General features: G+C 39.8%; 1 protein-coding gene across 2 annotated transcripts; it reads right to left on the reverse strand.

Annotated features, from left to right (window-relative positions):
• Nucleotides 1-1,727: 1,727 nt before the first annotated feature.
• hcrtr2 (hypocretin (orexin) receptor 2) lies at nucleotides 1,728-27,995 on the reverse strand. 2 transcript variants are annotated; one of them, XM_085183038.1, is made up of 7 exons: nucleotides 26,371-27,995; nucleotides 6,332-6,510; nucleotides 4,424-4,667; nucleotides 2,822-2,937; nucleotides 2,505-2,725; nucleotides 2,217-2,338; nucleotides 1,728-1,897 (listed from the first exon to the last, which is right to left on the reverse strand). In XM_085183038.1, the coding sequence occupies exons 1-7, from the start codon at nucleotides 26,585-26,587 to the stop codon at nucleotides 1,728-1,730; spliced, it is 1,269 nt and encodes a 422-aa protein (XP_085039164.1). In that variant the 5' UTR covers nucleotides 26,588-27,995. The 2 variants fall into 2 exon arrangements, with proteins under 2 accessions (XP_085039164.1, XP_085039165.1); XM_085183039.1 differs by lacking the exon at nucleotides 26,371-27,995 and adding an exon at nucleotides 8,595-17,802.

Consider the following 27,995-nt stretch of genomic DNA (forward strand, 5'->3'; position numbering starts at 1 on the left):
TTCAGGGCCCGAATAGCCTGGGGGAAGAAGCTCCTCCCCATTCTCTCTGTTTTGACCTTAAGGGAGCAGAAGCGCTTCCCAGACCTCAACAGTGAGAAAAGTCCATTTTTGGGATGGGAGAGGTCCATCATAATCTCCCTAGCTTTGCTCTTGCACCGCTTGGTGTAGATAGACAGCAGGTCAGGGAGCTCTGATTGAATAATGCGTTCGGCCGAGCGCACCACTCTTTGCAGATCTCATCTGTCCTGCTTGGTGCTGTTCCCAAACCAGGTACAGATATTTCCCGTCAGGATGCTCTCGATGGTGCAGGAGTAAAAGTTCTTGAGCACCTTCAGTGGTAGATGGAAGTCTCTGAGTCTTCTGAGGAAGAACAGACACTGACGGGCCTTCTTAACCCGGGTATTGATGTGACAGGACCATGACAGGTCCTGAGTGATGTGGACACCCAGGTATCGGAAACTGTCCACTCTCTCCACTGGCGTGCCACTGATGATGAGGGGTTTGTAATTCTTCGCCTGCTTTGTAGTGAAGTCCACGATCAGCTGGCACCAGGTCTCCAGGTTCCTAATCTGCTCCAGGTAGGCTGTCTCGATGTTGTCGGAGATCAGGCCCACAACAACAGTGTCGTCAGCAAACTTGACAATGGAGGTGGTGTCTGATGTGGCTACACAGTCATAAGTGTACAGTGAGTACAGCAGGGGGCTTAAAACACAGCCCTGAGGTGCTCCAGTGCTGAGTGAGATGGAGGGGGAGACTTGTTTTCCCACCCTCACTGATTGGAGTCTGTCTGTGAGGAAGTTGAGGATCCACTGACGCAGTGATAGTTTTTTCATCTGTGCAAACAGTTTCAAATCTTGCCATAATTCACTTTTTTCTGAACCAGTAATAACTTAAAACAGCAGATAATTAAGTAATAACAGATAATCAGCAAAATATGTGAGCAACACAGTTATTATTCATACATGCTTGCAGACTACTGCCACAAAAAAAATGGAAAGCACATGCAGGACATGTTTCTTGTTTTTACATTTAGCATCAGTATAAAAAACAACCCACCATAGAGTCGCCTGTAAATGTGACTGTGAGCAGCTCTTTCCCACAGCTGAAAAATTCAACCACAATAATTATTTTGTAACATATATTTTGCTGGAAAATGTCCGCTTTGCTGATGTTATCCAAACACAAACCTGGAGTGTTTCAAATGCAAGAAACAGGCTTCACATTGCGGTCACGTTCATGCAGGGGTCACATTGAATATTCTGTACTTTGATGAATTGAGCTGGCTTCATTAACATACTCAGTGCACAGGAACATACATTTCTGGGCATTTACACTGAGGACTTGAGATGAACATGTGACTGACTGCACCTTTAAAGCTTCAAATCCCTTAAACCAACTAGTTATATCAAAGGTGATGCTACTACTTAATTAGACGTAATTAGACAAACCAAAACAAAAATACATACAAAATTTACAGAAACTACACATAAAAGAGAGATATAAAACACTGAACATTACAAACCGTGTCTTTCATAATTAATCAACATTTGCATTTGCATAACAGAAGAGAGAAAGTCTGTCCTTTTCAAATCAACCAAACAGAAAACATCAAATACAATTCTTTTCCCTTTAAATGTTATCCAAAAATAATGAGATCTGCACATTATCACACGTCTAACTTAAAGATCACCGTGTCCTTCAGGCGCCCCAGCTGGAATATAAGACGACTACACCATCTGATCTGATATGCGTGACACGTTGTCCACATTGTGAACTTGAGTGGAGAGGGATTTTCGACTGTCTGTGCGCGTTCTGGTCCTTATCCTCCTTGTTTCATTTTCATGCTGGCCACAACAATGACAAGAAAAGGCTGATTTGAACTCCTCGCGGAACTTCCCTTAAGAAAAAAACGACAACAAAATCTTTATAAAGTCCACCTTCTTTAAAAACCATCTACAAGCTTGCATTAAAAATAGCTTAAATGTTTTGCAAAAATAGCTTTAATTTGCTGGGCATCACAGCGAATCATTCTAAGAGCTTTTCTTTCATGAATGCATGAATTAAGAACTTGCTGCTTTCTCAGAATTAACTTTAGCTCGCATTTCCATTTTTCTGTTTTCAGGTTATTAGCAGATAAAGCTGTGAATTGTGTTGTTGTTACCAGTTTGTTCACTAGAGGGCAGTAATGAATCCTTAGAGGAGAGTTCAAAACTTACCACTTAGGAAATTGTAGATGATTGGATTTGCAGCACTGTTGGCATATATGAGCCAGTGTGAGAAAGTGAACCACGCATACACTGTCTCTCTGTCGTTTGTCTTCTTGAATGTCCCAAACACTCTGGAGATAAAAAAAAAAACATGGTATCATTTTATTCATTCTTTTTTTTTTTTGCATGCATTTTAATCACAAACCTGTCAGGGGGGAAAAACTATATAAAATATGGCTTATAGCAAGCTCTACTGTAGATCCGGGATGCAGCAGAGCTTCCTTGAGAGATTATTACCTTTTCATGACATTGAGCACACTGATTGGCAGGTAGCACAGGGCGAAAACAAAGAGCACCACCATCAGCATGCGAGCTGTCTTCCTCCGGGCTCTGACTTGTTTGATCTCAGCACAAACCGTGCTGGTTCTAACCCTCACCGACTCTCCCGGTCCTGGAGTTGGAGCTGAGCATTTGATAGACTTCCACTTCCTCTGCAGCACTGATGTGCTTCCAGGAATCTGTTGAATGAATACATTAAAGTGGATACACTCGCACACCAGACCCTGGAAGCCCATTGTGAAATTAATATTTATAGCAAATGGTGGAATACGCACCTGTTGACACCACAGCTTGTGACAAATCTGAATGTATGCCAAGACCATGAGACACAGTGGTGCGAAGTATGTGACAATGAAGAAACAGGTGTGGTACACCTTTGGGTAGATCTCAGCTGTTGAAGGATTTAAAAGGAAACACTTAATATTGTAGAGAAAACATGAGTAGTTACTTAGTAGTTAAAGGCTAAAAAGCCGATAATGAAGATCGTCTAGAGAACAAACACGTCCACTGACCACTTTTTCATAAGCGGCTTATTATTAACTGAACCTTCTGTTGAGTGGCACAAACTAATGGCTTAATGATTGAGAGCGGGTAAAGTTTAATGCTTTTTTTATATACTAAATGTTCTGCAACACTACTCATAAAATTCCAAATTCAGCAGATTCCACAAATATAGTCAGTTTCCCCTTTAAGTTTCCCCCAGTTTACCATGTGGCTGGTATTTTTGTTTCCTGAAAGGCCTGACAACTTTCACCATTTGCCAGTGCAGGCATCCAGCAAACATCCATTTTTTTGCCAAGCTGATCTGACTCTTAGTCAGCCAAATAGCTGCTTTCAAAACAAGAATCTTCAGCGTCCAAACCCAAAGGTGGCACAATAAGTAAGGGGTTCAACTTCTTGCTCATAATTATTCTTCTGTTGACAGAGCACTGTGAATTCATGCCACAATATCAGAGAACCTGAACTGTGGTGCATACCACTGTGTCATCCTACCATCTTGCATCAGCACACGGAAGAATTCCTCAGTCATATTTATCATTTTATCTTGTTTTTTAACTACTTTGATAACTTTTTAGAATGAAAATGAAGTTGAGGGGTTGCCGTTTTGACATGCTACAGGAAATCAAGTTTTGCGCAAACGTTTCAAGAAAAAACAGCATCTGTGAAAGGTTGTTGGAGTGCTGTGGAAGGAGACGAAATTAGAGGTGAGTTAGGCCAAATGCAAATTTGGTAAGGCTGTTGATTGTTTTCATGGGTGGAGTCTCTGAACTTTGTGTTCCGTCCTTGTATAGTTCTTCGATCAGAGTCATTCATGAGATACTGACTGACTGCCATTTAAATATCTAGTCATTACTGATTCATTTACCCCTCATCAACTTCTGACATTTTTGTGTACTTTATGTAACAAAAAACATAATTTTCCTCTTATTACTGTTCTGCCTGTCAGTCTTGCACTGCACACTTTCAATGATGACTGCAAGCTTATTAAAGAAAGCAATCCACGTTTCAAAGGTAGTCATTAAAGGTACCATCATTACTGTAATATAATGAATGTGAGTAGATGAAACGCTTCCTCTCTTTGTAAGGTTTTCCTCTTTTGACTTCTTCAATCACAGAGGCATCCTGAGCGATTTCATCTGAGCAAAGCAAAATCCACCCATCCCGCTTAGGTGCTCATGCTTTATGGATAAAAAGTGGTATGACACGTGATCAACCCATCTATACTGGGGGTGGAAAAGCTTAATAAATGTCACTGCAGTTGTTGTTTAAGTAATTTAGTGAGTCATTCAGTTAAAGTTGAAACTGTGCTTCTAGCAGCGAGGGAGACATATATTTTCATAATGCGCTCATTTAGTTTGTGAACTGTGAAAACTAACCTCCCCAGTGCTCATCACACACCGTGAACAGACTGGTCTTATTTGTGAGTTCAGGCAGCAGGCTGCTACACTCCATCACGATGGCCTGGGGGATCATGATGATACACGACACAACCCAGATGACAACAATACTCTTGCGCGCCCTCTTGGCTGTACTCTTGAACAACAGTGGGTGACAGATCGCATACCAACGGTCCTGGGCGATGCAGCTCAGCGTTAGGACTGATACAGAAACAGAGATGGTCTGCGAAGAATGAAAAAAAACTTTTTACTAGATACACAAAGATGTTCACCATTTAATATTGATACAGTTTGCAGTTGTTACAGAAAATACTAAATGCTCATGAGGAAAATAATTTCAGAACATGTATTTGTAGACCTGAATCATAGATTGGCAAACACTGATGCATGGGACACCTCCTATGCTGGAGATGCTCTTATCTCTGTGTTGCAGATGAGTCTGTTCACTTCAGAGCAGCGGCACAAATTCCACATGCAGGTTTAAAAGCAGTGGGTGGTCAATTTTGCTTGGAAATAAAAGGCGGAGGTTCCTTGTTTTTGTAAAGGGTTAGCTTAAAATAAATCTCGCTGCCTAATTTAAAATGTTCATTTAAACTATCTTAAAAAAGAAAGGAAAGATTGCACCTTAGGCAGAGCAGGGCACATCCTCATTGCCCTTCAACTGACAGAAAGTCAATTGTTCATTGAGTTTGGATGTTATTGAGTTTGGATGCATCCTGGATGGTTACAGGTTAAGTATGCTGAATATGAAACATATGTAAACACTGAAACCAGTGAGAGAAACCTTGAGGGAAGGGAATCATTGTTTGCGAGACAACAGGAACCGCCTGTGACATTTAAATGCTTTGAAATGTATATGTTAAAATGACGTTCCCACACACACAAAACAACCTGCTGCATTTAGGCCAAAACAGCATTATTTTCACCACACTGCTCATTGTAAATTGCAATGATAATTTTTCACTTGCTTGCACATTACACTGGGAAATCATGGATGGGTTTAATCCGGACACCAGCTGCAAGCTGAAATATGGACCCTATTTTTAAAATATTATACAATGTGCTGCATTTGGCTTCTGTTGCGCCCTGCTGTGAACCTATTCAAGGTATTATAGACCCCCAGCATACAATGTAGAACAGTAGAATAGGAATCATACCAAAATGTTACATAAAATGAATCACCAAAGGGGAATTAGAGTTGATGCTCCTGGATTTAAAAAGAAAGCAGCGGGAGATGGCCCTCAAGCAAATACTGCAGCAGCAGTTTATGATACAAAGCTCAACAGTAAACGGGGTGAATGTCACTATGAAAACCTTCAAAGAGATTGCTAATTAATTGCCATGAGGTGCAGCATGTTTGCTAAACTAGCTCCTGACACACAAGAATTCACATTATGTTAGAATTTCTTTGCTTTACAGCTGCATTCCTGCAGAACATATAGTGAAAGTCGTGCCACCATGAGGCTAGAATTTACTTTGCTGTGCATAAACAATATAATATAACACAGTCTATTAAGAGTATGAGATATATAATCTGTGCAGGGTAGTTTGGGACTTTGGTTCATGCTCTCGATACATATCATTGTGATCAACAATATTAAATAAGATTGTCTTTTTTGCATACATATTGCCAGAGTGGCGCTAAAGCAGTGTTGCCCGAGGCATTAAATCACTTTAGAGTAACATCAAAGGTCTCACTCAGTGCACATCCTGGGGGGATATGAAAAAGAGTTTTTTTTTTACCCTCAGGAATACCATGAAGAAAAATGGTAGAATAATAGAAATATGGGTCTTGGCTTGCATCAACAGACCTTGTGAATTGCTTATGAAAAGGTCAAAGATTCCAATATCCTGTTTGAAAAGCAGATGTCAGGGTTCAAGGCTTACCTGCAGATAAGGGACAATTTTGCACAGAGTGTTTCCAAAGAACCACGTCTCTGTGATGTCTACCACAAGACTCGCAGGCAGGCAGATAATGGTGACCAGCACATCAGCCAGGGAAAGATTCACTATGAAATAGTTTGTCACGGTGCGCATGTGACGGTTCTTCCATACTGCAAAACAAACTGAAAGTGATGCACAATCAAGGATGGGCCAAAGAAAGGCAAACATTTATCACATCAGTGCATGTGAATTCTATTTGAGCCACCAGTGTCTTGACACTCTGTGTATGCTATCATACACAAAGTCTGAACTAAAATTTAACTGCAGCATTGTTTCAGTTGCCTAAATCAGGAAACGATTATAAAACTTTCAGACATTAAAAGAAAAAAAAGCTCATGTACAGTATTGTGCAAAAATCTTGGGCCTTTCTTAAAATTTTGACAGGAAAACAGCTGCAGTGATTTATTTAGTCATGTACAAACATACGTGGAATTACAGAATTCAAGGCAAAACACAGTTTGTACAATTCTAACAAGCTTTAAAGTGAATATTTGGTCACCTTTATTCTTTTACATGGCTGTAGACACTCATTGTTGTGCCTGTCTCCTGACCTCCTCCGTACATGTTGACAACAATTTCAGTTTAAAAAATTCAGGTTTGGATTACTCCGTAAGACCTGTTGCCACTGACTTTCAGTTTAGTTCTTACGTAAACTGGCATAGCAAAGCCTTTTCTCCCTGTTTCTCCCTCTTAATCTCCGTGGAGATTGAGATGATGGACTCATATATGTACCTGGGTGTTCAACTGACTAATAAATTGACCGGACTAATAAGAGAAATACAATCTTGGAAAGGACAGAGCAGGCTGTATCTGCTACAGAGACTTAGGTCTTTTGGATTGCAAGAGGAGCTCTTGAACTCCTCCTATGACTCTGTGGTGGAAACTGCCATCTTTTGTGTGTGTGTGTGGTCTGCTGGGGCAGCAGTATCTCTGCTGAGGATAATAAAAACTGAACAGGCTGTTCAAGAAGACCAGCTCTGTTTTGGGACACCCTCCTGACCAGATGGAAGTATGGTGGTTAAACTGTCATCCCTTCTAGAGAACACCTCCGATCTCATGCAGGTCGCTCTGACAGCACTGAGCATCTCCTTCAGTGACAGGTTGCTGCACCCACAGTGTGCCAAGCTGTCTTTCCTTCCATCTGCTGTCAGAGTCAACAGCAGTAAATGCATGACAGCAGTGATTGTACACATATGAACACACACATGCACACTCTGTGGTCTGTACATATTTCAAAGTTCAACACTCAATGCCTGCTATGCCACTATGAAGTATCCTGGTTTGCTGCTAGGCATCTAATCTTCTTCTACCTTATATTGTTTACATTTTCTTTTATTGCTTCTGTACAGCATTATTAGTTGTGCTGCATCTATTTATTTCTGCCACGTCCACTTTGCTTTTTTAATAATGTGAATTTTCCTACCTGTTGGACTAATAAAGGGTTTTTTATCTCATCTATCTTATCTTAAAAATGGCTTCTTGTCTCCCTGAGTCACAAAGTGAAGGTCTACAGTCTTTGACTACACATGTTTATTCCGTATGCAAAGTACCGATTTAAAACACTATAGAACACTTTTGCTTGCTTGTTAACCTGAAAACACTTCACTTCTTGAAAGCTCTTGTTTGAAGAACTCTGAAAGTTCAAGTTCATTATTTAGCATGTTAGCACTCCTCTTTCTGTCATACCCATTGCACAAAAAGTAAACAGTAAGTGACACGTAGAATGTGCCCAAGTGGAGTGAATAACCAAAACCAAAAACGTAGCCAAATTAGACTTCAGTAAACAGTAGAAGGGCCGGATGTATCCATTGGGTCCTGTGTCATGTCTTTACTGGATTTCTTCATATTTATTAAGGACACGACTTTCAGATACTGCTCATCTGCTGTAGAAATTATTTTAGGTTTGCTATTTCTTCTTTTGTTCTCCACTTGTTCAGTTCGCCCCAATCTTTTAAGGATATACTGCACACCATGCTGAAACATGCCAACTTTCCAGTTAATAACTATTTGGGAATCACCATGTTGGTGCAAAAACGCTATTTTCTCTTATCTCTGGGATTTTTCATAGACTCCACTTAATAGAGTTGCAGTAGGCACGTTTTTTCATGCTTGAATGACTCAATTGTTTTTTTGGCTTAACAACCAAAAAAAAACCAAAAAAAAAACCCCATTCCTCTAATAACGGCCATGTAGAGGCTAAACCTACATTTGAAGCCACTGAGGTGTTCGTTGGTGACGCGACGCCACTGTTATGCATGAAACTTCAGTCCAGTAATTCCAGCCGCACTTATTTTGTCTTGTCCCATCTTTAATGCACTTCCATCAGTAGTTGTTGAACAGTTCTCTTTATCCAACGTCATTTATCACAACAGCGCAGCGGTCACAAACTGTTTGCTTCTTTCGACCAATAACACCTGGCGCTAATTACACGTTTCTACAAAAAGTGACTCCTAGCGGCACACATAAGGTAACAACACAAAAAAGGACTCCTACAGGTCAGGTTCAAGGACTGAACTGAAAATCAGTGAAAAGCGGTCCAAATGAGAAAAAAAAGTCTAAAGACATGTCCTGTAAGAAACTACAAAATAAAAAATTAGAAGAAAGTACCTTTGAAAGTAAAATATAAAGAAATGTGGGGTAGCTCAAGATATTTGCACGGTACTGTGGGTTCAAACATTGCCTTTTTTGTTTTCTTCATGCACAGCTGAAATCAGTGGTGTCACATGTCAAGGTAATAAAATTCATTCTCTCTTCTTTTCATGCCACATTAGTGCATAGTGCATAGTCACAGTATATTCTGTGTATCTGGGAGGCAGCTGTTGCTTCTGAAATTGCTTTTAGTATTCATTCCTGTGCAGGGAAATTATAACCTAGAAAATAAAAAGATTTGGAAGGTTGGTAGAGAAAAAAAATAATATCTCTGAAGTGGAAGAAATGCATTTTTTGTCACAAAATATATTTTTCCAGAAGGAAAGAAAACAAACAAAAACAAATTAGACAGCACTCCCGAAAGTAACAGTTTGAATCAGGGAATGCAATGCACACATTTGCCAAAGGTTGTCTAACTCCTTTAATGATTCAAGGTGAGATGCTTTCAAATGCAAATGAAGCTTTAATGTATACTTTTTTTAAACTTTAAAAGTCATTTCCCAAATGGATTCTGATTTATTCGACAACACGGTGACTGACAAATACGTAAAAAAACTCCCGCTGTAGCTTTGCCTTCCCTCATTTCATGTGCTGCCGTTTCAACATTTTGTTTCTAGCGAGGATAAGAATTATAGGTTAGATGGTATTGCCGCAGAGAATTGATTCACTCCAAGAAGAGCTCCTGGAAAAAGGCTGACAAGAAAATGCAACATTGCACAACTAAAAACAATAGAGCGGAAAATTACCTCACAGACAGAGACCAGGGTGGACTTCAGGTACAATCTACTATCTTTTAGTGACCGTATGTATTGGATTTATACCCCTGCATGTTTCATAATATACACCAATGGGCCAAGACGTTATATCCACTCATGGATGAAAGGGATGATGCTAAGATTTAGGATTTACGTGGACCAACTTTTGGAAAGACCACATGATGAAGGTTTTGATGAATGGCTTGGATCATTTCCAAATCACCGAGGTTTGCAGGGGTTTTCTGGTCAGCAACGGTGACTGCTGACCAACAGCAAGGTGTTGGTGGATCTGCTAGATAAAAAATATGTTCAGAGGAACCTCCGTCTCACAACTTGAAGGACTTAAATGATCTGTTGCTAACATCTTGTTGCCAGATAGCATAGGGCAACTTCAGAGGGATGGCACACTGGCCTTTTTCGCAGCAGACATTTTCAGTTGTCATAGAAGGAAAAGCACAGGTGCTGGTGTTAGTGATAACACATGACAAGCAAAATGTAGCAAACCGCTGAATTTACTTAATATGCATATGCTTTTTTCCCACTCTGACATGCAGATGTTACAGAAGCTTGTAATTTTGCATCAGAATGACCCTACAGGAGGTGAGCAAAGTCTTCACTAGGCTTGGATTCACTTTAGAATGAATAAGAAACAGAAATTCCTCTTAGTACACTTTTCCAATTAGCTCACACAAGTAAACATACCAGAAATAATGAAAAAGAAAGAAGTTTTCCCCTCCTTAACAGCTGGAAAATTCCAATAAAAATCTCAATGCATAACCATGCAGATCAGACTGGCTTTCTGGCTCTTCAGTTTGCTCCTCAATCCATTCAGTACCCTGTAGCTTCAATTATGACTGCGGTAAGATATGTTGCACAATAATGATTAATATTTAGTATTTACTGTTATATTCCCATAGATCATTGTGATGTTGTTTATTCTATTGCTCTCGTTTTCTTCTGCTTGTTTTCTTTTTTCATTCTCAACAGGTGAAATTAAAAAAGTATCTACTGTTATCTACTGTTAGCTAGTTTATTGTGATGGTGTTGTTTTTATTATGTTGCTCTTTGTTGTTTGTTTTCTCTTCTGGTTTTTTTTATCTCCATACAGGTGATCCAGGTGTTTTGTTTGGTTTTCTTTTTTTTTTCTTCCCCCTTTCTCACCATCTCTTCTCCCCTCTATTTTTCTTTCTCTCCCTCTCTTTCTTTCATTCTTTCTCCCTGTCCTGTCCCCCAGTCATGTCTGTCCCGTCTTTAAAAAATGAAAATAAAATAAATACATAATTATAATAAAGGACAATCAAATGGACCAATATGGCAAAGCCATGACGATCCACTTGGTAAAGTAAATCCACTTGGCATCTTTCTTGGCCTTCAGACAACAATTCTGATGGCTAAAGATCCAAACGGGACAGGCAAAAAAATAAATAAATAAATAAAAAATTCCTCTTAGTACACTTTTCCAATTAGCTCACACAAGTAAACATACCAGAAATAATGAAAAAGAAAGAAGTTTCCCCCTCCTTAACAGCTGGAAAATTCCAATCAAAATCTCAATGCATACATACCCATGCAGATCAGACTGGCTTTCTGGCTCTTCAGTTTGCTCCTCAATCCATTCAGTACCCTGTAGCTTCAATTATGACTGCGGTAAGATATGTGTATAAAGAGGGCTCATATATTTACTTTTGCCTCAGGCCTGTATATGTGCTGTGATGGTGCAGACCTGGGGTGGATTATATAAGGAGGATAAAAGGTCTAGACTGTAACTGAACTACATACAACATCAAAGAGAAGATACAGTCAACTTAAATTATCTTCTTGTGCATATCTGATCAGTGCTTTGAATATGAAAAGTTGCTACAATGCTGTGAATAAATCAGAGGATCTAGAATAGAGTAATACTGATGTCAACACACACATTTGGTTTGACTGAATTAGTGTTTAATCTTTTTGCAGTAAAACACACTGTTCAAATATAAACTAATATTCTCCTTGCCCTTTGTTCTATTGTATGTTAACATGCAGTGTGAGCTAGGATTATATCTTTTCTGCAGAGGGAAAGTTGTCTGTACGCTGCTTTTCTTTCTAATGCCTGCATCACTGACTACCATTGCATCACTGCAAAAAGTTAGACATTCAAACCAGAGAGAGGCCTTTCTCTGCGGAGTCTGCATGTTCTCCACGTGCTAGCAGAAGATTTCTGTAGGAACTCTGGTTGCTCTCACTGTCAAAATCCTGATAGGTAAACTCTCCTTCAAGGTCCTAGCCTGTTTGGCGCCCTGGGCGAACACTCCCTCTTCACACAACCCAGGATTCAAATCATGAATACATAATGTACTTGGATTTACAACATTATAAATGAAATGTGCTCTATTTGGAAGCAGCAGGGCCCCCCTCCCCTTTCGACGGCTTGTGTCTGAGACTTTAAATCATCAAACTGTAAATTTTAAATTGTTATTGATCCTTTTACCCCTGGTCCTAAAGTGCATAGTTATTTTCTTACTCTTCTTATATATATTGTTTGTTTACTTGCACTGCTGCAACTGGAGCCTCGTCGTCTCTTCTCTCTACATACTGGACTGTATGTAGCGGAGATTACAATAAAGTTTACTTTGACTTCAGCAGCAAGCAGGCGCACCGAGGGCTCTCGCGCTCACTTTTCGTGTATAGAATTTCGAAAAAACATCGGTGCAAATTATAAGTCTGTATTATAATGTCTGGTGTTTTCGTGTTTGTTGGTTTGTTTTTATTTTGTTTTACTTTGCGAGATGGTTATTAGATGCTGCTCCAGCCGGTCAGAAAATCCCCCGCCGCCCCGCCCTCTCCTCTCTGCGCCGCAAGCAGCAGGCGCACCTGGCAAACGAGGGCGCCCTTACTCCCAGCAAATGGGCGATAGAAAACCGATCGGTGCTTATGCCATTCCCAGTATGCGCTGGCTGACGTCCGGGCAGCATCATGAGTACAAGCATTTTTTTTTTTTTTTTTGCCGATGCCCGTGATGCCGCCCCCCACCACGATGCCCCCCGTGTCGCCCGTATCTAAAACCGCTACTGCTCTTGACCAATGTGCTGGCTTAGAGCTTGAATCTCTGGGCGCTGCCTGCGGCTGCCAACTGCTTGCTATGTTTGAGATGTGTATCAGTAAAGGATACATATACGAAAGTTTAAAGCTTCACATTCAGGTATAGGGGCAAAAGCACAACAGGCACTGTGTAAAACTGAAACATTACATTAAAGCTACTTTCAGCTGGCTCTTATTCATGAGGGGTTGCCAGAGCGGGTAACTCCGCATGTTTGATATGGCAGATTTTCTACACTGGCTGTCCTTCCTGACAAAACCCACCTCCGGGGTATTTGTGTCTCCTCCTGAGATCGTTCTAGCGATTTTTCGCTTGTTAGGCAAACTACTTTACTTGCATTAAAGCTGCAATGCTGGGGATGAATTTATCTTCAATAATATGGAAAACAGAAGTATTAACATCCAATTTATATTTTCTTTAGCTTTATACTTTATATACCATGAACAGATTCAACAAAGAGCCACACAGATCTTTAGAAAAAATGACCTCCTGTGACAGAAAACAGCAAGATTTTGCCTACCCATATTCAATTGGTCTCTTACGCATGTGCTATTCATTGATCAGTTAAATGTAAAAAAAAAAAAAGAAAGAAAAAAAAGCGAAACCCTATAAGGCCAGCGCTACAAGCATATAGTAATTTGATTAGCAACGTGCAGGGACAAAAGATGAAAGGAGAGCACATCTCTTCCACAAACAGCAGGAAATGAAGGAATCGAATGGTCCACTGTAGTCTTTGTTCATCTGGTTGACCTCTTTAATCAAATCCGTTTAAGTATGGATTTCTTTCTTTGTCATTTTTCAGATACCGTCTGAAAGAAAATACAGTCTCAACGTCATGTCATTTCAGATCAAAGGCAAGCAAATCACAACAAACTTTAGGGAAGCTGCATAAAAGTCCATATCACATGTCAGTCTATGTCAAGCAAAGTCACTTTGAATTGGCAGCGCCTGGTATAAAAGCTTCAGTTAGATAAAAAAGGTCTTAGTTCAACTTATCTGTATCTGGGTCTCTGTCTAATTTATATCTAATTAAAATCCATCTGGGTGCACAGCAAACAATTTCATGCTCTTAAGCAAAGAAATTTATACTTACAATATGTTCTTCTACAAATGTTCACAGTGTAAACAAACTCAAAAGAGAGTGAAAAGCAGCCCTGATTACAGGCTCCATATTCTGAGAAATGATTTCTCCAATATTAAGGAAAAACATATGTCTGCTTATGTGTTGCTTTATTTTCATACATCTTTCCATTTTTATTCCCTCTTGTTCAGCCACACAAGGATTTGAATTGGGCTCATCAGGGAGACAGATATGTTAATTTAGGTAATCTATTAATAATTTTTAATCAAAATTGAGATACCTTTTGCACAACGCAGCGCTGTTGGCATTTAAGCTTCAGTGGGCAATGTTATTTTTCATATTGTATCAAATGAGTTCTGAAAATGCTGTTTATCCACTTGATTTCACTGAAGAGCTTTTTGTGTATCGATCAAGAACCTTATGTGTAAAGTCAAGTGATGCACATGAATACGTGACTGGTTTTTCAGTATCAGGAGTCCTAATACATGAAAAAAAAATCATATTAAATTAATGTACAATGTCAGTTAACTGTTGGCTCTAAGATGGCAGCATCCTTTTCTCTCATTCTCTCTAAGTGACAGCAAGTTTTGAACAAGCAAAAAGAATATATGACGGCTGTTCTGAAGCACTTTGATCTTCAAAATAAACGGTTGAACGTAGGCTGTGTCAGAGTGAAATGGTATATAAGCACTCGACTAGCAGAGTCTGCACAGGCATGTGAATGCTAACCTGCAAGGAATGAAGACATCTGAGAAAGGGAACTCGAGCTGCATCAAACACTGAATCACTGCAATCAACAAGTAACGAGAGACTGACATTTTGACACAGAATAGGGGTCACCACCTCTGCCATTTAACGCTCACGCTCACAGACAGAGCCAATGATGCTGACCTGTTGTGCATACAAGTGAGATCTGAACTCGGAAAAGACTTTAAGCACCTGTCAACACGCTGTTGATACTTCATGTGCCCAAAATGTAAAGACAACATGCTAAAATCAAGAAACAGATTGCAGAGACTAAGATGTTAAAGTAAAAAAAACCCAAAAAACTATTGAGATGAAGAGATGAAGATCATCTGATGACACCAAGGTTTTTTAAGTGTGCTGGAACGATTTGGGACAGCACCTTCAATTCGTGAAGATTAATTGAATCTGATCAGCAGGTTGATGCATATTTGATTGTGTGCTGCAGCCTGATGTTGCTTGCATTGATAGCAAGGTGACACTTGCACAGTAATGACAAAATAATGACATCCGTCAGCCCTGTTTTTCTTCTCACCTGGTTGTGCATTTATGGTGCAAAGTAAATATAGCTGCAGTCATGGCACTTGGTACAAGTGAGCATAAACCAAATTTTTAAAGGAAGATCATTTAAAATGCAGCTTTTCAAACAGTTTGACAAATATCACCAAACACACAAAGTTTTCCGTACACTTTGACACAAACTCTGTCTGCTAGCTCCATAAATACACAGTTGTTATATTTCCCAGGGAGAGAAAAAAAGATGCAAGAAAGTTTGAGAGATTTTCATAGGTACGGACTGCTCAATTATGCCCTTAGTGATGGCTTAATACATTTTTAGTTTTTAGATCCGATGGATCTATGTGCAGTGTGTTGTTGAATTATGTTTCTGTAAAACATCTTGCATAACAAATGAAGTATACTAACTGTGGCGGGATGTGGTCTGCGGTTCCGCTGCAGAGGAGGGGTGGTGCAATGGGTAATGGTGCAATGGTGCCGGGCTGGCTGATGGGGCAGCTGAACCCAATATACTAATCATGCTCTCCTTACTTCAGTGATGCTGAGACCACGAGCTAGGCAGTGTGTGTGTGTGTGTGTGTGTGGGGGGGGATTATTTGAGCAGCTTTGAGAGCAAATCATCAGAGTTTTCACTGGCAATACTGCATGCTCTGACTACACTAACATTGTTATTCAAATACTATATCAGGCAGTTTGATGTACTGTTGTAAGGTTTACAGTAATGGTGCAGGGCAGGCTGTGGCGTTCAATGTTAGATTACATCAAGGCTAGAAAACATCCGTTTATGTTTAAAGTGATGATGCTGAATAGATTCACTTACTGAATTCCACTTTTCATACTACCTTATGTCTAGGAGTTAGAAATCAGCCATGATAGCTTGTGAAACATCTGCTAACATCTTGTTGATTTCAGTTAAATCCAAAAACAGGAGTGAGTATCGGGGAAGCAGCTGACGTGATACAAATTGTGATTAAGCTGATTGCTTACTGGTTTCTGAAGTCAGGCTTTAAAGGGTAAGTGACTGCATTTTGCCTGCTGTCATACTGTCTCTTACTGTTTTTGGAGCCAGAAGTGAACTACAAATAAAGAAACTGCAATTTTCAGTGCCAACTCTGATGACAAGTCCAATTTTTATTTCTTTATAAAATGTATGATTAATAGATCATTTTTAGAACTTTGCTTACATTGAAATGTCTGTTTATGGCCACGATAGAATACTAACATTCAATATCATAATTTTTAAGAAAATGTTGACAGATTACAGGCTTTTCTATTACTCTCTGGTCTAAACCCAAAATAAAATGCTAAAATCAGTTTAAAATTATATGCAGTATCTCCCACTTTATCTGTAATGTTTTGTAAATGAAATATTTGAACAATTACTGTTACTGAAATTACTGCACCACAAAATAAGAGTTTAAAAATGAAGAAATGGAAGATTCTACAGTTAGTTTTAGTGTTTATATTACGGCAGTGATATAAAATATTATCTTTTTACTATACAGGAGAAATATCCTTGCGAAAATCAATCTATGTTTGTAGTAGTTACAAATAATCTTCTTATGGCCTCTGACAGTAAATTCAACTTAAATTATATACCTATAGACTCCTTTTATTACTTCTAGGCTGACTTATTGTAATTTATTATTATCAGGATGTCCGAAAAACTCCCCAAAAAGCAAAAAGCCTTCAGCTGTTCCAAAATGCTGCAGTGAGAGTACAGACAGGAACTAAACAGAGAGCCAAATCAATGACGGAACCAATGAAGAGAAGCCATATTGAATTCTCTTCATTGGCTCCTTATTAAACACAAAATTTAATTTAAAATCCTCTCCCTCACATACAATATCTTAAATAATCATTCCCCATCTTATCTTAAAGAAATTATCGTACAGTATCACCCCAAGAGACCACTTAACTCTTGAACTGCAGACTTACTTAATCCTACTCCTAAGACTCTTAGGGTACTTAAAAGTAGAATGGTAGGCAGAGCCTTCTGCTTCCAGGCACCTCTCCTGTGAACCAGCTCCCAGTTTGGATTCAGGAGACAAATACGCTCCCCACTTTTAATATCAGGCTTAAAATTTTCCTTTCAGATAAAGCTTATAGTTAGGTCTGTGACTCTGAAACCTTCCTTAGTTACGCTGCAATCGGGCTCGGCCTCTTGTTCATGGTCATAGGTGAAGGTAGGAACGTAGTTCAATCGTCAAATCTACTGTATTGCCTACACGCTTAGCTTTCTCTTCAGCACACCATCCACGTCACTGCAGACACTGCACCACTTGATCTGTCAGTCTCCTGCTACAGTTTCTTAAAATATGTTAACTCCCCCTCAAAAAGCACTCATCAGTGAGTCAGCCCTGAAAAAGGTGGAGTGCAGTGTGCACTCTATTCTTTTGCGCCCGAGAACCACGGCCCTGGACTCGGAAGTGCTAATTCTCATTCCTTGCATTTCACACTCAGCTGTGAACCACTCTTAAGCGAGGTCAATGCCCAATAAAACCAAAGGATATCTTCTACAAAAAGCAGAGATAAGACTGATGTGAAGACGCTCCATCACCTGGATATGCACAGAAGTTCTGTGCAAATTTGCGTCGTTAATTTGAAGTTACGCAAATTTGCGCAGGTTCTGCGCAAATTTGCGTAACTTCCCTAAACCCAACACCCCCTAGAATTACTGGGTTTTTTATTTTCTGGTGCAAGTCCCGAGGTGTTAAGCACCCCTGCTGAGATTTTCACAAGTCGTCAGCTCGTTTCTCCTCCAGCTTTTGTTGTGCAAACCACCCATTATCCTTGAGGCCTGGCACATTTGCATTTGCTCACTCAGAGTTGCTCAGATCCAAGTCAGGCCAAACCTCTGTGTTACAACTTTCAGAAATGCCTGCCGTGCCTATACAAAATATCCCACACATTGACTGACCTGCAAATATAAAAGACACATATTCACACCTTCCTTGACTCTCAGCACAGATCTTCCATTGTTCCATTGTCACTGTGTATGTGAGGAAGTGGCATTGCTTGACTACAGCACAGTGCTGTGCATAAAAGTCGACCGACCCAGGCGGGAGAATGATTTCTTGTTCGCATTTCTGAGAACGCACATCAGGATGGCCTCCGTATCACTGCCACGCAGGAAGAACCTCTCCGCGCAACAGGCTTTGGCCTTGCTTCCGGAAATGGACGAAGCAGATTCTGAGGAGGAGAGGTTTCATTTGTCCAGCAGGCCACTGATACCTCCTCAGAAGACTCTGAAAAGGAGACGGAACAAGAACCCAACATGCCTCCATGGAAGAGGCCCCGTGGTACTGGGAAGCCCAGCCAGAGCCACACGGCAAAAGACGGCACTGTGTGGGTTGAGGAGGTCATTGGAATGCCCAGTGCAGTAGCAAATCGTTCGTGCTTCACTTCACTGCCCATTCACACAGTATATTGCAACCAAGCCAGACAAATTTGGGATCAAGTTCTGGATGGCCATGGATTTGGACAACAAATATGTCTGCAGTGCATCTCCTTACTTGGGAAAGGACCCCAGTCGTCAGAAGGGAGAGAGGCTGGCAGAGAACGTGGTCATGAAACTGATGGAGCCGTTTTTGGATGATGGGAGAAATGTCACAACGGACAATTTCTTTACTTTAATGTTACTGTCGCACAGACTGCTGCAGCACAAAACAATGTTACTGGGCACGGTGAATAAAGTCCAGTGTGAACTTCCTCAACTTGCAAAAGATACTGCAAAGCGAGAGGTATTCTCCACTTCAGTGCTTAGAAGTGGCGGTGTCTCCTTGACAATTTATGCACCTAGAAAAACAAAGACTTTGTGTGTTCTAAGTTCCATGCACCAAGACGTGATGATCGGTGACGGCAGAAAGAGGAAACCCAACACGATAACAGACTATAACCACATGTCATTGCATGTGGTTATAGTGTGGTTTAGTGTGGTTTAGTGTGGTCATTGCAAAAAAGTGGACAGTGCAAGATAAAAGCAGCTAAATAAAAACTGTACAAAGAGCACGGTATAGAAAGTGCACTATACAAACAATCTGGAAACATAAATATGGACACGTGTATTCAAAAATATTAGTGTGTACACACACACGCACACACATATATATCTATCTATGTATCTATGTATCTATGTATCTATCTATCTATCTATCATCTATCTATCTATCTGACACACACACACACACACATATATATCTATCTATGTATCTATCTATGTATCTATCTGTGTGTGTGTGCGTGTGTGTGCGTGCGTGTGCATGTATGTATGTATATATATATATATATATATATATATATATATATATATATGTATGTGTATATATATATATATATATATATATATATATATATATATATATATGTATATGTGTATATATATATATATATATATATATATATGTATATGTGTATATATATATGTATATGTATATGTGTATATATGTGTATGTATATGTAGATATAGATGTGTGTGTGTATAACTAGACCTTATGCATATTATGTAAGGTGTGGCTATATAAATGTATGTACAACTCTGTGTATATATGTTTATGGACAGGCATGCAATGTAGTGACAAGGATTGACAAGAACTAATATTGCATATGAGAAATATTGCACATAGAAACTAACATGGTGTATTGTACGCTGCAGGTAAGGAAGGAAAGTAGCCTTGCAGGGAAGGAAAGACCTGAATCTCTCATGGTTGGAGGTTGGGGGAGGGTGTCTTTGCACAACAAAAGCAGGAGAACAATGGAGCTGAAGACCTGGGAAAATCTCAGCGGGGTGCCAAGAGGTGTTAGGGTCGGGGGAATTTACGTAAATTTGCGCAGGGCTAGTAAATTTAGTAGTAGGGACTTGCACCAGGGAAAAAAAGGCTCAGTAATTCTAGTGTAAAGGACCGGGACCTGGTTTGGGATTTGCTGGATTCAAACTAGACTGGAGCCGAGGAGAGGTAAGAAATAAATAAACTACAAACAACAGATCAAAAACAAATCCTAAAACTATTATTTAGTTTAGCTGCAACACAGCAAGGTTACAAGAACTGAGTGTTGTGTTGAGAAGTCTCAGGCTTCCCTTTCATGAGGTTAAACAACAATAACCTGAACTGTGGATTATTTTGGATTCTTTTTATATTTAGAATGAGAACAAATTATCCAGTTGACAGCCCAATTGAGTTTTTTTTAATCAAAATTAACATAGCACTGTAATGAAACTATAAAAAGGACTAATGCACATTATACCATAGATTTATAAATATCAACATAATCCAAACAGCTGATAATGTTCGTCCTGAAAACTCCCAGTAACCTACTTGCAGAAACTCACAGGTAGATAATAAGTGCATAGAAGCAGAAGCAAAGATAATGAGGGGCTTTAAATATATATATATATATATATATATATATATATATAGCTACATTTAGCAAGCCAGAATCACTCAGGTGGAACTGGAACCAATGTACTGCTAAAAGCTATTAAGTAATGGACAAGAGGTGATCAGAAAAACACTCGAGCTGGATAATATTTCCTTGTTTCAGCTGGATAGCTGTGCACAGTGTACGATTATTGAGTTGAATTGTTGCAGGCTCTGTGTGGTAATTAGTTAGTTAGTTCAAACAGTTTCTACTGTTGTTATAGTAAAAAAAAAAAGTATGGAGGACTACTTTATTTTAAAGAGCTTGTGATCAATTATTCTTAAACAAAAAAGACTTATAAATGTCAAATAGTCCTTTAAAATTTAACATGCATGTTTAAATTCTTGTTTGAACTTTCGCCAAGCATTTACTGATTAGAGCATTACACAGAAGATAGTACTGTTTCACAGGACATTTGTTGCTCTACTTTTTACATAACAGTATGATTTATTATACAAGTACACAGATTTGTGTGGTTCAAGTTAATGTATAAAATATGCCGATTGATTTTCCAAAGAATGTTATCTCTTTAGTCAGCAAGTCAGATCTGAGATGTTGGCACACACACACACACACACACACACACACACACACACACACACACACACACAGAAAAAAGAATGAACCTACTGTAAGTCCAGAGATGAACCCAGCTGAGGAAATAACTAGTAATTTCAGAAGGTATGCTAAATAGCCAATGGACTGGGTGCTTTTCTACGGTAACTGTGGACTTGTTCTCACACACATATTTATACAGCACTTTTATTCTTTGTCTAACATTTACACACACACACACACACACACACACACACACACACACACACACACACACACACTGCAGTGGATCAGCATCAAGGGAAACTTGGGTTTCAGCATCTTGCCCAAGGATCCTTCAACATGCATTCTACAGGATCCGGGGATTGAATCACAGACCTTCCGATTAGTAGACGACCCACTCTATCTCCCACGGCCACCCCTGCAGCTGCCTGTGGGTGTCTGCCACAGCAGCAGATGTGCATGCCTACTTCATAGATCTCTCCTCTCATTGCAGTCATAATAAGTTTATATATAAGTTTATCATTAAAGGCAAAAAAAGGGCCAGCATCTGCTTCTGATATACGTTGCTGGCGGATGGCAAATAATATACCCGCTGCCCTTTATAGGGCACATTGCCAAAAAAATGAAAACAAGTAGAAAATCTAATCTCTAAAAATGTGTTTTCAGCAGATATTTAAAAACAGACTATTGATTTTGTTGACCTAATGAGTGAGGAAATGCCATTCCAAAGTTTATGCACTAAATGTTAAAAAGCTTCATCATCTGTGGATTTAAAGAAAAAGCGTGGACCAGTTAAGACCAGGGTTGGACTGGGACAAAAAATTGGCCTGGGCATTTTGACTAGAGACCCACCAGGTATTACAGGAAAAGCCATAAAGCCTTTGAATGAAAACAGACACTGTTGTGACAGTGATGTACACTGTCTTGTTGGTATATGTATGATTTCTATACATTTTACATCAGATAAAAACTTTGGTTGTAAGATTCAGATAATTATTTATTAAAAGCTAGACATTTTAAATGAGAATAAGAAAGAAAAAGTATTTCTTTGTGCCCCCCTTTCCCTGTTAATGCCCTACCTGGCCCCCTGGCAAAACTTTGCTAGACCCGCCCCTGCACAGTTACCAGCTTTCAGCTACTTGGAACATTTTATAACTTCCCTTCAACTCATTCATGTCACCTAAAAGGTAAACCTGTTTTTCCATCACCTGTTCAGCTCTGATGATTCAGTAAGGACATCTCCTGGTTTCATCTTCATGTTTCCCTCTCACCAGATAACCAAGCCGATATCATGACCAGCAGCTTTTACAGCTGTGGCTCGAGCAAACATCAGCTGATACTAGAAATTAATATTAAATAAATTTTAACAACAGCTGATCAAGCTTAAACGTGCTGCTGTTGTTTAGCGCGACATCCGCTGGTTTCCTCTTTCTGGTGAAAAGTGGGAGACAAACAAACAAGACAGCAATGCCGATCAGCTGATCATTGATCAGTTTAATGATTGAAGTAGCAACAGGCAAGAGAGGGGCAGAGAATGAGAGAAGAAGAGCCAGCTGACAGCGTAACGACACAATAACTTTCTCTGAATGAGGGACCATTCCATTTTTTAAGGAGCAGTTGGCAACTCTACTAACTAACCTTATAAATAAAATAAAGTTCACTATCAGTAACATCATAGCACCCACTCAGCTGTATAGAAACTCAGTCATGTTGGCTAGTGTGCAGTACGAGTTATTGTAACTTACTGTAAAAAGTTAGCACAGCGAAAATAAACTCCACCTAAACTTGGTTTATATCTGACCCAGACAGACTGCAGGTCATAACTTCTTACCTGATGTTCAGTTCACCTGACACTCGGACCGCCGCCTCGGGTCTCTCCTCCTCCTGCCTCCCCTTTCCCTCATCCACCTGCTGGACTCTGTGAAAGCTCTGCCATAGAAACCACCACCAAACAACTGAGTTACTTTTACACATCGGTCAGCATCGGGCCCGCCCACCGATGGCCAGTCCAGCTATGGTTAAAACCAACTGAAGTTTGCAATGAAATAAATGGGAGACTAGTTACCTACTCTACACTCACTTGATGCTTTGTTAGGTAGACCTTGGTAGTTTTGGAGTTTTAGAGAACGGTCTTATTTTTTCATTGAATACATTTAACAAGGTGATGAAAACATTTCTCAGAGATTTTGGTCCATATTGACATGGTTACATTACAGTTACTGCAGATTCTTTGGCCTCACATCCATGATGTGAAGAGCTCCTTCCGTCATATACCTAAGGCAGTGTTTCCCAACCACTGTGCCGCGGCACGTAGGTGTGCCATGAGAAATGATCAGGTGTGCCTCGGAAGATTATCTGGATCCACCTGATAGGTACTCTAAGCCAGCGATCCCCAACCTTTTTTGCGCCACGGACCGGTTTATACCCGACAATATTTTCATGGACCGGCCTTTAAGGTGTCGCGGATAAATACAACAAAATAAAACTAGTACCGGTACCGAAAAAAAAGAAAATTCATTCATAACACATGAAAAGACTAAGGAAAACCGAGTAGACGATAAAAACGATAACAAAATAACGCTGAAAACCGATAAAAACCCTGAAAACTATACATTTCACACCTGAGCCTCAACTCTCGACTCACGGACCGGTACCGGTCCGAGGCCCGGGGGTTGGGACCGCTGCTCTAAGCAATTAGCGTGAGTAACATGCAGAGCAATTACATTCTCTTCCACTAGAGGGCAGTACAACTGTCTGCTCTAATTAAATGGGCTGCCAACTGCCAGTAAAACAGAAGAAGGCAAAGAAGAAAGCACATCGTGTAAAAGCAATAGAGAAATATTTGAAAGGAAAATTAGTCAATCTGACCTGGTTCCTGGAGAAATTCCGACCCATATTAAGACCCTAGCGTGAGTAGTGGTCAGAAGAAGAAAAAACGTGTACTGTGGACAAACTGAGCCAATTCTGCTATACCTGATGGGCAGGTAAAAATGATCAATATGCTTTTTGTGATATTTTTGTTTGTTCTGCCGTGTGATTTTTGTAATGTGAAATATGGTTTTCACATTAGAAAACCATATTTCAGTGAAACACTGCCCTAAGGTGCTCTGGTTTCCCAACAAAAAGGTTGGGAAACACTGCCCAAAGGTGCTCTATTGGATTGAGCTTGGGTGACTGTGGAGGCCATTTGAGTACAGTGAGCTCACTGTCATGTTTAAGAAACCAGTTTGAGTGGGATTTGAGCTTTGTGGCAATGTACTTTATTCTGCTGGAAGCAGCCATTAAAAGATGAGTATACTGGGGTCAGGAAAGAAATGCTAAAGAGGATTACACTGAAAGACCCTCTACAAAAAGGAAGACTAAAGTTTTAAATTGAGTACCTACTGTACAATGTGTGCCTGAATCCATTACAGCAGCAAGGCCATTTACTATGAGAACAAATACTTTCAGCTCTAGCAAAAATTCCACTGGATTCCTTTTCCCCTATAGGAATAAAAAATGCAACAGTAAATGCTGATTTTATGATTTTTTTTCTCTTCACTTCTGTCTATGGAAGAGATTCTCCAGGCAGGGGTGACACCTCTGTTGTCACTTCCTGCTGTTCATAGCATGTAAAACTGCAGCAAGAGAAAACAGTACACAGTGCAGGAAACAAAGAAAGAGAAGCTGCGATGATTTAAAAGATTTGCGCTGTGCTTCCTCATCTAACACTGACAGTTATAATGAGAACCTGTCATCTCTGGCTTTGAAACTCATGGCCATACTGATTAAACACACATGGACCCCTCCAATGTCTTTGATTCCTCTGTTCGGCAAAGAAATGCAAATTTTGCTCATAAACAAAATAACTAATTTGTTTCTGTGTCATTTATGAAGTATTTACTAAAGCATTGATTACATCAGCAACCAGGTATTATTAGTAAACCAGTACTATAAAGCACATATTTTTGTAATCTGAGCTTTAAAAAGCAAATGATAACCCTGCTTATTTCACTTAACATGTTTAATATGAAACTGTTGAACATTAGACTGTGAATAGCTGGCCTGTCTGATTTCTGGAATCGTAACTTATCCACTCATGTATCATTTTCAGAGTGTCTGTTCATTCCATTGTGAGACTAAAAGCATAAAAGGGGAAGTAGACTCTGCACATGGTGGAAAGCTGTTTTCTGAAAGCATCTACAAAATTCTCTTGGACAGCATTTCCAGTGGCCCATTTCAAAATGTCATCCACTGTCTGGGGAGTGGGTGTTGCATTAAGGATAATGAAGATGGCAAGAGGGTGAATGCTGTCTTCCTCGCTAAAATACCATACAAATTATTAGATTGATAAATGCTGCCTAAAATGACAGATAATGTGGCACACCTTCAGCCTTCCAAGCTGGAGTGCAATTCTGCAGTGCACAGCTGCATCTATGTGGGGGCCCTTTTCCTTGTTACCAAAAAAAAGTCTAAAGCAGCTAGTGGGATCCCTGAGATGAGGCATAGAACACAAGCCTGCACAAAGACAGCTTTCAAAGTTGAAATAGATCAAAGTGCAAGCGGAAAAAGAGCAGGTTATTTTAGTGACTGTGACAATCGTTCTTCAGTAGAGCATAACTAAGACTCCCACACTGACACAAAGAAGGAGGTTCTCAAATGTGTGGTAGCAGCCCGATAAGAAATTTCACAATAAAAAAAACAGAGCTACAGGTCAGTCTGACTTCTCTTTGCTAAATAGTAAAACTGCCCCTGCTGCTAAACCATTGAGAAAATACACAAGCAGTCCAGTAATGGAATTTCGCAGACAATAGGTCTGCAAAACTTGCAAGTTACGCAAATGCACGGTGTGAAATAATTTATTTTTACTCGATGTATCTTCAAAGAAATCAAAAGGTTACCGATTTTCCAAAATTAACCTCGCTTTCCTGGACTGATTGACGGTTTCTCCTCCTCGTTGATGCTTCCACATCAGCAGAGACGCGACTGCGATTAGTGAACATCACAGAGGGGGGGAATGCGCTTCTTTAGTTATTGATCGCTCTTGATTTGGATTTTTCTCATACTTCAAGTAATATTTGCGCTGATATTATGGGGAGGTGGGAAAAAGTTGCTCGAAGTGTGCTTTTGCTTTATGATTTTTGCAAGTTGTTAAGATGAATGGAGAGAGAGAGAAATGAATGTATTTAAAGGTACGACTCACCAAGCGAGTTCCCAATGAGTGAAACGAAGAATACAATAATGTAAGCCACAATGAGAACCCATTCATACTGCTTGGGGTGTAAATACTCTCTCCAAATGTATCTCAGAAGTTCCTCGTCGTCATCCAAGGTGGGATGCACATGTAACTCCGTGCTGTTGGGTAGATGTCCAGAAGATAAGCACTCCTCGCAATCCACGTTCCCAGTGATGCCAGACATGCTTCCAGGTGTTTTGTGTGCCCGATGAACTGCAGCTGTTGCTTGTACGTCTGCAGTGACCGCAGGTTGTTTGAGCACACTGCAAACGCGATTCTAAATGCGCTCCGCACGGACCACTCGTCAGAATGACGCTGCTCTCCCTTCTGTCTCCATTCAAAGCCACTGCAGGGTCAAACACCAACACAGCAGATTGCAGCGAGCAACGAGCTCTGAGCTGCAACCCGAATGCCCACTCACGTAAAAATAGAGAGAAACGGGGTGTTCGGGCATTTCTGCGGAGAGGCGCATGGTGCATGAACAAGGTTTGGAAATGAATGGGGTGATTTAAAATGCATCAGCTTAATCTGCTTTTAATTCTGTGCGAAATTCAATTACAAGCATATAAAGGAGGGCACATTGGACGGACGGCTTGAGACCAATTCACGGACACGGTTAACCCCCTTAATCCAACAGTGCACTTGTTTTAAACTAATTGGTTTAACTGGCTCCTGTAGTGCTTGAGCAAATTGTTGTGACTGTGTGAAGGTAATGACTGAATGGTGGGACAAGCCTCAGACTGTGTACCAATTTATTGGGGACATGTTTTCGAATTTTTATTTAAAAAACAAAACGAAACAATGACAACAACATAAACTGCTGTTTTTATGTCATTAAGACTCCTTATTTGTATTTATTTAGTCTTATTTCTCTTTGTCATAAGCTGTGAACAGCTCTGGTGTGAACAAATCATAAATCTGAACATCATCTCAGCATCTTGTTTTTTTGGGGCATCTACTGCATACTGTCGCTGGGTTTGCTTCTGAGCAAAATATGGTGTTATGATGACGGTATGGAAATCATGATTCCATTCAAAATGAATAGACCAGATTAAATCTGCATGGCAGTCAAAGCCCAACTGCACGAACTCCTGCTGAGAAGTTAAAAATGAATTAAATGGTACATTTGAATTAAAGATGTGAATATCATGGTGGAGCAGTGCTTAACAAGGCTGCCTTACAGGAAGCTTTAGTACCCTTGATAACATAAGACATATACATCAAGTGAGGGTCCTTTAAAAAGCCTCTGTATTTTTTATTAATTTTTTTTTTTTATTTGAATCCTCTTCCTCATGGTTTATGTTGACATCATAATACCTTTGAATCCAGGATTAGGTTTTGTAAATTGTGCTTTATGTATCTATGTGTGTATGCACGTATACATTGTACTGGGCTACTGTGCCTGTGAAGCAAACTGTCCCAAGGGGACATTGCTACACCACTACCCACTACTGAGTTCTGGTTGGCTCCTTGTATGATCTCCCTTTCCCTATTTTGTTTCCCTGTCAGAGTGATCTGTTTTTTTCTTGCAGTTTAAAATCTAATCTAAGATTAATTTAAACTTAGCTTTAAGTGTGTGTGTGAATATAACG

Source organism: Neolamprologus multifasciatus, chromosome 13 (assembly GCF_963576455.1).
Source record: "Neolamprologus multifasciatus chromosome 13, fNeoMul1.2, whole genome shotgun sequence".
NCBI lineage: Eukaryota > Metazoa > Chordata > Actinopteri > Cichliformes > Cichlidae > Neolamprologus > Neolamprologus multifasciatus.